Below are 12638 nucleotides of genomic sequence, written 5' to 3'. Positions count from 1 at the left end.
GCCGAGAACGGCGAACATGTCGAGATGGAGCGCAGTCGTACTCGCATACCTTGATAACTTGATCACAGACTCACCAGGACCCTGTCACGGCCAAGGTCCGTCTGAGCCTAAACCTAACATTATCGTCAAGCATTCAGTGAGGTAGGGCCCAATATCAGTGCGAAATCGCGCTATGTCACATCGGCATAATCAGTGCCTATGTAGTTGCGTTGGAAGGACAGCGTTGCTCACCGGAGACCGTCATGTGTCCGATAATCGGAGGATGCTCCAGTACATAGCGGGCAGTATGGCCAATCGCACGAAGACCTGAAGTAACAACGTCGTGCTCAAGCGGTACCGGGTAACTAGGTGAAAAAGACTCGTTGGATGGAATTTATGTTTCGGATTGCCACCCCGCGCTGTTAGTAACTTCGAATACCTCCTGTCTGCAAAACCTGCTAGTCATACTATACTCATGTTGGGCTGTTCATCTTCGCAACTTCGGGCATGGGGTAGTCCAGTACATAAGTAGTGGTGGAAGGAAGGAAGGAACGGGTACGTTCGGGCCGGAGCGCCGAAGGCTGCGCATTCCCTCAGGCGCGGGCGTTGTCGCTCGAGCCTCGCTCACCGGTCCCGGTCATCCTCCTACCGTACGAATTACTACTGTGTTCCAATACCATCTATTACCAACATATTCTGCTGTGTCGTGCAAGCAACTGCTCTGATTGCGCGTAAATCGAGGATCAGTCTGAACCAGGGGGGCTGAGGTATCATTACTCGGCATCGATCAGCATCATGTTCAGGTGAGTACTGCATACAAGGACCTAACTGGTGAATCTCGCGAATCCAACTACACATTCGGTTTGCATTTTTGAAGGACACAGTGGCGAGGCCTCGACAAGCTCCGTCGGGTATGCGGCTCGGAGTCTTGGATCAGATACTATGTAACTACCTCGCATGCTCTACTACCGTAACATGGAACCTACTCATGAGATTTGCAGCGCTTCTCCAATGTGAATCGTCAAGGCAATGAAGCCTTCTCCACCCTGGACCTCGCCTTATCAGACTGCATACGAGGATTGTTGGACGACTCCGAGTCGAAATGTCTTCTCCCCAGTCCCCTAGTCGAACGTCTGTCCCGTGTGACATCGCTCAATCCCGCCTCCCTGTCCGCTAGCGATTACATCAAACTGCAGAAGCGTAACCTTACCAGTGCCATCATCTCCTCTCCCAGGCCATTTGCGTCGAAGAAGCACTACTCGGATTTTTCTGGCGCACCATTCCCATCCGGGACGCGTGGTTTCTTCTACGCCGCCACCCATCCTACGCTACCACTTGCAACGGAATTGCGGTTCAGGATAACGGACAGGGCGTCTCCGAAGTCGTTCATGCTGGGGCGGGACATGCTTAATGAGGATGGGTTTCCCTGGCATATTCCTCTGTTGGCCCTACTTTCCAACGATGAGTTCGCTCCCATCGTCAACCGGCTCGAGCAAGATGGGCTCATTCCCGCCCGTGCTGATCTTCTTCACCGTCATCGGGAAGATCGATGGGCCGTTGAACGATACAACATCGAGGACGACTCCGAAGCCGCCGATCATCGGAGCATCCTTAACCTCACTGCATGGCCGTCAGACAAACCCGCTGTCTTGTACGCCTTCGGTCAGCCCTTCAGCTATTCCTTCGGCGAGACTGGGTTTGGTAAGGGACATCCCGAGTTTCTGTATCTCGTCAGCAGGACCGGTGTCGAAAGACTGCGCACCGATGAGATCTTCAGTATCTCGTCCATGGAGATGATCGTGCGCACTGTAATGGCCGCGCGTAGACGTCGCCCCACGGAGGAGGACTGGTTGAGGCCTATCACTATCCATGAACCACCGCACGGTAAGCGTTCACACCGAGTTTCAGCTCTAAGTCGATAGGCTGATTGATTGAGGAGCGTAGATCATGGTGTATTCTGTCTGGAGCCCGACCCGGAGGGAGACGGCGTTGTCCTGCGCTGTCTGCAACTGTCTCCCGAATCCTTCACATCAGTATCTCGCCCGGGTCGCAGTCACGACAGGGCACAGTTTCTGTTCTGCCCTCAGCTTTCTGCAGGGCGCCTTGTGAAGATTGCTGGTATTCCATTCAGGTTAGGGCGCCATACACGTGCCTCCCAGGCGGCGCATAATATGCTGGAGAACGGAGAAACCTTTCGGCAGGTACGTCTCTTTTTGTCTGACCAATCTTTGCTTGATGTGCTGAAATTATATGTCCCAAGCTTGGCAAACAAGTCGCCCGTGCTCAGAACAACAAGACGGCTCGCCGATCTATCAAGCATACTGTCCATTCATTAGATCCTTCCGGGATCACCGCTTCCGACTACGTGGAGCTTTCACGGGCCACTTGTGTTCTCCGATCCGCATCGTCGACAGCTGGCGCTGCACACGTATCGTTTTCGAGAAACGCAGCTGGCGAGATCATCCCATTTCCGAACGGGACACGCGGCTTCTTCTATTGTGCACATTCAGGAGCTCATCCACCTTTGGCTGCGGAACTCAGGTTCCGCGTAACTCATGGAGCGACACCCGAACACTTTGCACTGGGGCGCGATCTCTCCACTTCCGTCGGTCTTCCCTGGAGTATATCACTCCTCCACATGCTCAGCCAACGTTCGTACGCAAGTCTTATTGACTTGATGGGCAGACAGGGAGTCGCCGAGGATGAAGCAAAGATACTGGCTTTGTCCCGCATCGCAAACTTGTCCAAGGCGATCGGCAAGCCCACTGTTCCCTCAGAGAGGGCCCGGGTGATTCACTCTTATAAACAACCCTTTGTCTGGAAATTTGATGGACTGAGACCTAACTTCGCGATGTGGTCGGTCTCGTCCGAACACGTTATGAGGACGACCAGCTCACGGTTGCTTGTCCACCTCGTTAGTCGGGCGGCCAACATAGCATCAGAAGAAGACGGTGCTACCGGGATCGAGGAGCTTCAGATCGCATTGCCGACCAGTGGTACGTCCGCTCTTTTTTGACCGGTCTGGATGGGAACAAATGTCTGATGAACGTACATAGGTTCTGTCCTGATTTGTTTCGAACAAGCATATCCAACGTTGGGGTTGCGATGTCTAGATGTCACGAAGCAGTTGTCATATGAATGCCGTTCCTTCAAGCGGAGACCCGACGGCATTTGGATTCTCACACATCCAGCTGGCTCGGCTATCGACTTCCCTCTGGGTGTCTTCGCGTCAGGGCCATCTACTCTGGAATCCCCAATGTGTGAGGTTTTGGACTTTACACCTGGGGAAATGGTGAGATACCGAGGCCGACCAGTGACTATCGCACGAGGCTCGTGGATGTATAAGTGGGCGCATGCGTTATTACTCAATAGCTATCTGAAGTAAAGTGATATAGAACTATGTATTTATGATTGGTGGACCGCGTATTGCGCAACAATTACTGTTATCCGAACGTATCAAAGCGCCCAACTTTGCGACAACGTGTAACTCCTAGCCACCACCTTGTGGACGGCGGCCCGGCTCAGCTTTCCACCAGATTTGGATCTATGAGAATTATCCGGCTACTATATAGACGAGTCAATACCCGGAAAATAGGTGTAGGGCCTCTACAAATGTTCTGCTCGGTGGTTAGTCCTAGTCGAGCGGCGCCGAAGCCAGACAGGCGCCCATTTACAACAGCCACATGAGCGCTAAATGATTTTCCCTTGTTTGTCACTCCACGTTGGCACCGCACGACAGCATTCACGGCATTTCCTCTTACATTGAACATACCACAGCGCATCGGATTCCTTCGGGCACGCAACCATAAACATGCGAGCAGGTACTTCTGGTGAATCCGCAGCAAGGATCTTCCGGAGCTCCTGGCGACGCGAATGTCTCGCTCAAAGCACCACGACATCTCGCAGAATCCTCGTGAGATATCTCATAGCATAATTAACCTTATGGGCAACTCTAACTCAACTCAGCACGTATCCTCACCAACTCGCGCAGATGAAACAAAACCCAAGGACCTTCTTGCCTCAAAAATCGAGGGCGCCCTTAAGTACTTTCGAAATGAACGCGCTGCCGGCTCATCCCCCGAAGCCTTGGTCCAGCGACTTGCTATTCAGCCCGTGAAACACATCCCACGCTCATTCGCCCCGGAAGCACTCTCAGAAGCCGATTACGTCGACCTTTCCGGACATACGTGCCAGCTCAACGTGTCGCGTCGTTTCTCGCGAATGCCAACCGTCATCCCATACCGATACCAGCCATACACTGCTTTCCGTCCCGGAACTGCAGGGTTCTTCTACTACACGAGCTCCTCGGCTTTGCCCGAGGCCGGGGAGATCAGGTTCCGAATCACGGGGAGTCCAAAACCGGAGTCCTTCGCTCTCGGGCGGGACCTCCTCACGGCGAACGGCCTTGTCTGGCGACTCCACCTGCTCACTATGGTCAAGGGATTCGACGAGTACGCCCCGATCGTGGCGAAGCTGAAGAGCGAGGGCCTTCTTACGCAGGAGACGAATGACTCGTGTCTGAAGCTCACGCGAGGGTTCACCATACTGTCGAACACGGAGCGGGTGTTGCATTCGCTCTATCAGCCATTCATCTTCGACTTCAAGAACAAAAAACCGAAGAGCTTGTGGTTCCTGACGCCCAAGGATCTGCAGAAGGTATCACTTGAGGACTGGCTCACCAAGAACGGTCAATACGCATTGCCCACGAAGGGTACGCCGTGTGCTTCCATCGTTATCTGTAGTATGAAACCTGATATGTCCTCGTATTCAAGGGACCGTGATGCTGTGCGCTGAACGGCCGGACGCACGCAATCACCCCCGGGCTGACCCCCGTAGTATCGTGCTACGCGTCTTACAAATCGTCCGGCCCGTGGAGTACCCCAAACGCTATCAATTACGCAGTATGGGAGGAGATGGCGACAAAGAAGATGGAGCTGATGAGAAGGAAAAGGAAGACGCTGCGCATCCACCACCGCGCGCAGGGGATTCGTTAGATCGGATGTTGAAAGCGTACGAAGGAGAGCTGATATCTAACAACCTCGGAGAGGCTCTCACGTACGTGCCTAATGGGAAGGGATGGCCATCCGTCTAGAGGACTACTTATGAGCACTAGCTATGCGACTTAATACCAACGGATATTTGTGTCCATCGCATTACTGCCCACCATGAGGAAGTCGTCTGCCCTTAGGTAGCAACGAATGGGCCACTCTCGGAACACGACACAGGAGCTGGAGGATCGTCAAGTCCGCGTGCCGGCACTCACTAGAACTGGCGCTAGGCGTGTCGTGATACTTATCGTGCCGATGTAGAGAGAAAGTTGGTGCATGGCTCCCTTGCAATTACTCTACGTCGGAATATCGACCTAGACATGCTCGTCTACCTTGTCTCCATCTCCGGGATCGTCTGATTCGTCGAGCTGAAGCTCGCCACCAAGCGATCCCAGGAATCGACCGCTTTGGGGGAACTGGGACAGTGTCACATTGAACTGCACTGTCGAGGTCAACTGCCCTGTCGAGTCCTGGATACTGTCATGGCCATCATCGCCTTGGCGAAGATTTGAGATGAATCGCGTTGTAAGGATCAGCACGAGCCTATGTATGTGAGTCGTGAGCACGCCAACCGAAACATCTTACACTGTGTAGAACTCACAGTCTGCCAAGCACCGGTCCGTCTTCCACAGAGAGCTAAAAGAAAACATCAACTACCGCCGCTATTGTGAGCAATACTCGACTCGGGATACGCACACCATCGAACTTAGACTACCGAGAGCTTGTTTTCAGTTCCTCTGTACGTCAAATAGTAGAGAACTTGAATGCGAGTACTCACCACGATCTCGTATATCCACAGGATCGTCATACCCCTATCACCAATTCAGAACACCAATGAGTCATCAGTACAGGACGCACGATGCGAGATCTCTCACGCAAAGTATATGGAACCTAAACACCGAAGCGGTGAGCCATATGCGAAGGGAGAGTCAAGGGACTGCGTGAACCTACCATCCCGGAAGAGGAGCCAAGCAAGACTTCCCCGCATTCCGTTGAGTCCCCTTGCTTTGCGATAGGTTCCATAGGTCTTGTATGCTGTTAAACTGAGGCAGAACAGTTCGTACGCTATGCTGACTACTGCTGATCCCACGGGGAATACTATGGAAGTTTGGTGTCAGCAAAGGAGATACCCGGGCCATCCCAAGTAGAGTACTGACCATTAAGCCTAGAAGCATCCCGGCTCACATTAGCATGCCTTCAGGACAGCGGCGGATGTCTATTGACCCACTCGAGAAAGTATAGAGTCCCGCCCACTTTGACTCTCCCGAGACACGGTGGCAAAGGCCATGGAGCAACCACGTTGCTGGAGAATCCGAACTCCGCGCACTGTCCGATATGGATTCATCGCATGAAGTCTAGCACCCGTGCAGTAAATACCCACGGTTTGCAGAAAGATCGGGTTCAGGAGGCCCAAAATGAAGAGCGTTCCGCCTAAGTACCAATTACGCGAATAAAGCGCCGTGAGTCGAAGAGCAATGAATGCTGACGGAAGGAGGTCAGTAAGCACGGCACTCTCAAGCCTTGAAGAGCGCACCGGAGACTACTATGAAGCTCGCGCAGGTAACACTGGCTCCCAACAAGCCCACCACTTTGCAGCTGGTTCAACCGTCAGTCTGGCTAGGATGCAAGAACGCGCGAACAGACGAACCTGTCAGCGGTGAGGTGTATCGTGCTCGTGGACGTGAGGTTGACATTGTTGACGACGTCCAACGAAGCCTGTATCAGAATTGCATATCGCAAGTACAGGAATATCGCGGTCGCGAGGTTGAAGGGCCTGCCCCAAACGAGTCGCACTTCATCCGGTATGGTGAGGAGGTAGTCATAGTAAAATACGCCTATTTTGGAGTGGGCGGGAATAAGAAAGCGGCCAGTCAGGTACTCGAGGCTGGGCGCGAACTCACATGCACTCGCGAATATCAAGAGGTTTCCCTGTACATACGGCGCTACAAACGTATCCGCGTGTTCGAAGTGCGGTCTGTAACATATCACGTTCAGACTCGTAAGGGTAGTACGTGATTGTGAAGTACGAATTGACTCGCCTCCAATCGACGTCGGTAGCCATTGTTCTCTCTGGGGAGTAATGTAAGTATGCGAGGCCTGCTTGCAATTTGAGCTCTTCGTGGGTGCCGGCCCCGGGGTACTTATACCTCAGCGAGCCACTGCGCGCCCTATCGCTGTCAACTAATGACATGCTTCTTCAGCATCTGATTACACAAAGCCGTTGTCTCACTGCCTGTGACCGCGCTGTCCGCAGTGTGTGAGTGATCTTCGAAGCGTGATGCCGGCCTAGGTCGCCATTATTCCCGCAAGTTGAATGGCAGCAATCACTCTGTGAGAGGAGTAGATGTAAGTCCGAGTTCAACACCCTCAGTCGTACGGCGGAAGAAGCTCAGGTTGACGACGAGGTGACACTTCAGGTTTGCAGGGATCAAGGTCGTGCTCAGCCCGTTGTCCTGCGCCCAATGTCAATCAACCGCAGGTCTCGCCGAACATTATCATAGCTCCAACACTTCGCAGTCTTTGTAGCTCACCTGATCGTGGTCGTTGTACGCAACATCTTGACCCGGAGTGCAGCTGTATTGGCGCAGTCGTCACGACTCACAGTGGTAGTCGTGAACGTGCGAATCGTTTTGATGGATTCATTCTGCATGACCCTGGCAGTACACTATCCAAATTACAAGCGGCCGTTGCTTCACTGGCCGAAATGTCAGAATGTGACTCATTGGTGAACCGGAGATACATACCGAACACAGCTTCATGAAGCATCCTAAAGCATACAATCACCAATCAAAGGGCATTGAAGTGGCTATGCATAGGTAGAGAGAAGTGCAAAAGCGTTGTCAAGTGGATGAACTCACCGCCAAACCGGGCGCTGACAGCTGGTTCGCACAGGGAGAGACTGACGGTCTGCCTGACAACGATGACCTTGGCCCAGATATCACATCCTACAAGCCATATTCTCTCTCCTCCGGCTCTCACGAGTAATGTTGCCAAGCTTGGTTATATAGATATCCGTATGCACGATCGTCACCGCATGCGAGGGATCCGAGATATACACCACTTGCGTACGTCTCAAGCCGGGCGAATCAACATAGAGTCAGCTGACGAGTCCGCGCGCAACATTACCAAGGGGAATGCTCACCCGCATGCAGAGCTTGTCAAACCACAAGAGCCTGCCTGTTCTCCAGCTACACGCGCATATGTAAGCATCCTGATCTCCATCGAGCGACAACGCGATTAAGCCGCCCACCATCGGAGAAAAGGGCAGCAACGCGAGAACCTATACTGAGGTGAGTGCGATAACGAGTAGTAAATGCTGAGAGTGGTGTACTCGTAACCTCCCATTAGGTTTGCCATCGTGAGAACGGAAATATCGTTGTCGACATCAACGGTGACGGAGAAGATAGACCTCCAGCTAGCGACTGGATGCTGCAGGTCGATGCGTCAAGTCTCTTCAACAATGACGGCGAGGACGCGTGCAGGTCTGAGTACTTCGAGGGTCGAGTCGTCGACCACATAGACTATGGTCCCTTCACTGATTTACAGGACTACGTATTCGCTGGATTGGTCGAAACGATAGCAAGGGATGCCCTCCGACCAAGTGGATTCGTACTCTGCCAGGGATCCGAGTGCGTCCCGTCCTGGAAACCTGTTCTAGCTGGCGCAAGTCTGTAGCGGAGATAAGCCAACTCTTCAATAGCTTTCCGATATACCTGTGTATGAACATGCAAACTCAAGTTCAGTAAAATAAATAGCATAATCGAATACACAAAATCAGCAGAGTGTCAGACTACCCTGTGACATACCAACAAATCGTCGACGTCGAGCTGAAGCAGTATCCGGACCTGTAGCTCGTCTGGAAGCTGTATGAGATTACAGTTCGTGTCCTCACGGTGGTGGCTGGGGACAAGGATGTCACGCGCTTACTTCGGGAGGAGAAGGGCGGGATTGATGCGCCCACCATCGCCTCACCACCGCCCATGATGCCGTACAGGCCGTCTCTTGGCATGCGCTCGCTGGCTCAGTGCTCTTCTCCACTGTTCCCGCCTTCGTACTGGACCACAATGCTCCCCTTCTGCTCTGTCTGCCGCCCAACATAATCCACCGTGTCAGCTGTGCATTCAATAAACTCTAACCATCTTCGTTCTTGTTCTTGACGGCACTGAATCCTTTGACGACCGTTGCTCCCGTCGCTCCTTGTCGCTCTACCCCGATTTCTATGATTGTCCGACGACGCTCCCTCTATGCCTTCGCCTTTGGCCTGTCGTTCTTCCTCATCGTAGGCTATACCATTCGCTCTAGGTGCGTGCTCACACCTTCATCGCGCCGATGCGTTCTAACGCCCATGACAGCCTACGCATCCGCAACTTCATCTCCTACTCCACGCGCCCACTCTGGGACAAGCCCCTCGGCCCCCACGATACCCTTCCTCATTACTATGCTGAAGGCATTGCTTTCGACGCGCACCTCTGCGCCCTCCACCACTGGAACCCGCGCGACGAGAACGACCTGCCCGAGGTCTGGGACGCTGTCCTCTTCAGCTCCGAGCTCGACCTCCTCGAGATCCGGATGCACGAGCTTGCGCCCGTCGTCTCCAAATTCTTTATCGTCGAGGCCGACCGCACGTTCACTGGCATCCCGAAGAACCTCACCTTTGCTGAACACGCGGATCGCTTCGCGCCCTTCGCAGACAAGATCGTTCACTCCGTCTTCCACGCGCGCACGCTCAAACCTGGGGAGAGCCCGTTCGTCAACGAGGGCGCGCAGCGCGGACACATGGACGCGCTCCTCCGAGAGCACGTCGACCCCGCGAAGGCTCCCCCTCTTGTCCTGTTCTCGGACGTGGACGAGATCCCGTATGCGCATACGATGCAGCTGCTGAGAAGGTGCGAGGCCCCGAACCCGATACATCTGCAGATGCGCGAGTACCTGTACTCGTTCGAGTGGCCTGCGGGCGAGGGCAGCTGGCGGGCGCAGGTGCACCGGCTGGGGTCGCCGAAGAGCGGGTACGGGCATGGACAGGTTGCGGAGTTGAAGCTGGCGGACTCGGGCTGGCACTGCAGTTTCTGCTTCCGACATCTGCACGAGTTTGCAGACAAGATGATTGGTGCGTCCCATTCGCCTTCAGCGTGTATATGCTCTCTGTCCTAAGATGGCTTGCAGGATACTCTCATGCGGATCGCGTTACCGATCCTTCACTACTAAAGCCGGAGAGGATACAACAGACCATATGCGAAGGGAAGGACATCTTCGGGATGCTGCCAGAAGCATACAAGGTGCGTTGTCTGTTTGTTGCGAGGTTGGCATCCGTCTCACTCGAGCACAGTGGAAGGACCTACTTGCCCTAATGGACAAGGACGCGTGGGTACCCAGAATCCACTCCCCTCATACATTTGCTAATCTCAAGTAACAGCACTCCGTCGGCTGTCCATGTGCCGAAATACCTCCTCGAGAATAGTGACAGGTTCAGGTTCCTCTTGCCCGGCGGCTGCGTACGAGAGCCGTGATGTCCTGTTGAGTCTTGACAACGAGGTCCTAAGGGCAACGCTGCTACCTATAAACGCAGACTGATGCCCGGGCTGTTGTGATGCACCCGCCTCGCACCTGCCATTTGGCCGTTCTGGTCTGTTCGCCATGCCAAGCGCACTATCCTTCAAATCAATGGAAAGCTCACACCAGCATTGCATCTTGCATCATGTACCATCGCAGCATGTATTGTATCCTGCTTAATTTATCGCTCCTGGAATTCCGGCTGTTTGAACGCGATTGGGGCATTGTATCGTTTCCGACTACATATAACTCCAAGAGGGGTGGAAAGCCGGTACAAAGTAGAATATTTCGGACATGTTATAGCACGAGCCCACCCAGAGCAATGGTGTCACGTTTTACGCCGCAGTGTCAGGATACTTCTTCCCGTGATCGAAGTACGAGTACGAGTACTCCCACCGTTTACTAGTACTCCCACCCATCCTCATCCTGTTCGAACACTGGTCCTCCCAATGCTTCGGCGTCACCGTTGTAGATCTCCTTCAGGTCCCTCACGATCTCCTCACTAACGTCCCTCCATCCCTTCATTGTTAAGGCCTTGTAACACGGTGGAGGCTTGTCCATCGTGCTGATGAAGAACCGGTCTCCCGCCCACGGCCCACGGTGTATGTCGATGTCGGTCCGCATTGAGAGTGAACCATCTGATGACCACGCAATGCGTATAAGTAGAGCGTGTCCGAGGTCCACCCTGCAGCTCGGGAGGAACGGCTGTGGATCGGACGGCTTGCCCGCGAGCTCCGCAAGGGCCGACGCGCGCACGTATACCTCCTTGGTCACGTTGAAAAGGGCCCAGTCGTCTCGGTTGGGATAGCTCAGCGACAGAGCCGCACGGTACAGGGCTTGATCGCCGCGGGAGAAATGTCGCTGAGCCTCCTTTGGCAAAGCGAACGCCCCGTGGAACAGCACGGTACGTCCGATCATGTAAGAATACAACCCGGCATACGATTCGCCGTCTGACTCTTCGTCCGACTCTTCGTTCGAATCCTTTTCGTTCAACTTCTTGAGCTGGGCACGTTGTGCTGCATTCATGATCTGGTCGGGGAGGTCGTCGACCGTGGCGTAGTCGCCGATGCATGCGATACGGCAGCTGTACCACGGCGCGGCCTCGACTGCCCTGTCGTAGTTCAAGGAGTCTCGCGAGAGGATGAGCATCTTTCGGCATGTTATGGCAAAGCATGCGACATCCCAGAGGGTCGCGATTCTCCGCGCGTATGCGATGATCTCGAGGAGGAGTTCGTCTGGTAAGGATAGCAGACCGTTCTCGTATCTCCGTTTGGGGACCAGATCGTAGTATGCCAACAATTCGGGACTATGGTGTTCATTTCAGCTGCCATGTCTGAGTGTCGAGCACGAGAACCAACCCTCACGCACCTCTCGAAGGGAATCGTAAGGCTCCTAACCAGGAAATCCTGTTTCACAAAGAAGAATTCACCAAACTTCAGACCCCGGCCTTCGATCTCCCCAACTTGTCGCCTGCTAATGTTGAAGCTGAACATAAATGCGAATATATGTGAGTCTTGGGTGTGAGAATCACTAAAACTCTGCGTACATTTCCCAGTACTGACCCATGGTGGACGGACCAGAGATGCATATCGATCACTTGGCGCTCGTTCGTAGTTTACAACAGCGCTTGCCTCCCGATAGGGATCCTCCGGACTTACATAGTACATACTCATCTACTAGAATCTGTGTCTTCCACATCGAAGAAGAAAGCATCAGGCCTAGGCGGCACACCTGTATCGTCTCAGGCAGACTCGCGGTAGGCAGATGCCAGCCGATGCCCTACGCACATTGTCCAGAATCCGTCAGCTGCGAAGTAGTGGGGAGGGGCAACGCCTGCGAACGATTTGAGACGCTGAGTCAGGCGCCCATCCAAAAGATGGTCAGCTCGCTAACGGGATTCATGAGACGCGCACGCGTTATCGCGCCTCGCGCATCGCGCGCGCGACGCGCTCTACTGATCCTGTGAGTCTTGCGCCTGGGCATGCCGACAGCAGGCATATTGAGTAGTAAAACTGTATAGATGTGATACCTATAGCATGACGCTTGCCATAGCGCAGTATT

The 12638-nt window shown here is 53.8% G+C and overlaps 5 protein-coding genes across 5 annotated transcripts; 3 read left to right on the top strand and 2 right to left on the bottom strand.

Moving 5' to 3' along the window:
• The first annotated feature begins 606 nt into the window (after positions 1–606).
• On the top strand, positions 607–2037 carry L226DRAFT_68973 (uncharacterized protein). Its single transcript, XM_067687160.1, has 4 exons — positions 607–782; positions 857–923; positions 981–1863; positions 1919–2037. Exons 1-4 carry the CDS (start codon positions 775–777, stop codon positions 1921–1923), a joined length of 963 nt encoding a protein of 320 aa, XP_067535500.1. The 5' UTR covers positions 607–774; the 3' UTR covers positions 1924–2037.
• Positions 2038–3732: 1695 nt separating this feature from the next.
• L226DRAFT_560543 (uncharacterized protein) lies at positions 3733–5108 on the top strand. Its single transcript, XM_067683372.1, has 3 exons — positions 3733–3892; positions 3946–4690; positions 4752–5108. Exons 1-3 carry the CDS (start codon positions 3791–3793, stop codon positions 5069–5071), a joined length of 1167 nt encoding a protein of 388 aa, XP_067535499.1. The 5' UTR covers positions 3733–3790; the 3' UTR covers positions 5072–5108.
• Positions 5109–5341: 233 nt separating this feature from the next.
• On the bottom strand, positions 5342–7089 carry L226DRAFT_571181 (uncharacterized protein; the record flags this gene model as incomplete). Its single annotated transcript, XM_067684520.1, has 13 exons — positions 5342–5570; positions 5629–5663; positions 5724–5738; positions 5806–5839; positions 5903–5918; positions 5979–6125; positions 6185–6192; positions 6256–6353; positions 6409–6509; positions 6562–6623; positions 6676–6862; positions 6929–7002; positions 7055–7089. The coding sequence occupies 13 exons, from the start codon at positions 7087–7089 to the stop codon at positions 5342–5344; spliced, it is 1041 nt and encodes a 346-aa protein (XP_067535498.1).
• A 1854-nt stretch (positions 7090–8943) lies between these two features.
• On the top strand, positions 8944–10534 carry L226DRAFT_508545 (glycosyltransferase family 17 protein; the record flags this gene model as incomplete). The annotated part of the gene is made up of 5 exons (XM_067678179.1): positions 8944–9329; positions 9380–10134; positions 10191–10303; positions 10354–10388; positions 10435–10534. The coding sequence occupies exons 1-5, from the start codon at positions 9247–9249 to the stop codon at positions 10532–10534; spliced, it is 1086 nt and encodes a 361-aa protein (XP_067535497.1). The 5' UTR covers positions 8944–9246.
• A 312-nt stretch (positions 10535–10846) lies between these two features.
• On the bottom strand, positions 10847–12255 carry L226DRAFT_68940 (uncharacterized protein). The gene is made up of 3 exons (XM_067687159.1): positions 12124–12255; positions 11946–12062; positions 10847–11883 (listed from the first exon to the last, which is right to left on the bottom strand). Exons 1-3 carry the CDS (start codon positions 12141–12143, stop codon positions 10980–10982), a joined length of 1041 nt encoding a protein of 346 aa, XP_067535496.1. The 5' UTR covers positions 12144–12255; the 3' UTR covers positions 10847–10979.
• Between the last annotated feature and the right edge of the window lie 383 nt (positions 12256–12638).

The sequence above is a fragment of the Lentinus tigrinus genome (genome assembly GCF_003813185.1).
Source record: "Lentinus tigrinus ALCF2SS1-7 unplaced genomic scaffold L226scaffold_12, whole genome shotgun sequence".
Taxonomy (NCBI): Eukaryota; Fungi; Basidiomycota; class Agaricomycetes; order Polyporales; family Polyporaceae; genus Lentinus; species Lentinus tigrinus.
The sequence above is the reverse complement of the archived record's forward strand: the minus strand, read 5'-3'. Positions and strand labels throughout refer to the sequence as shown.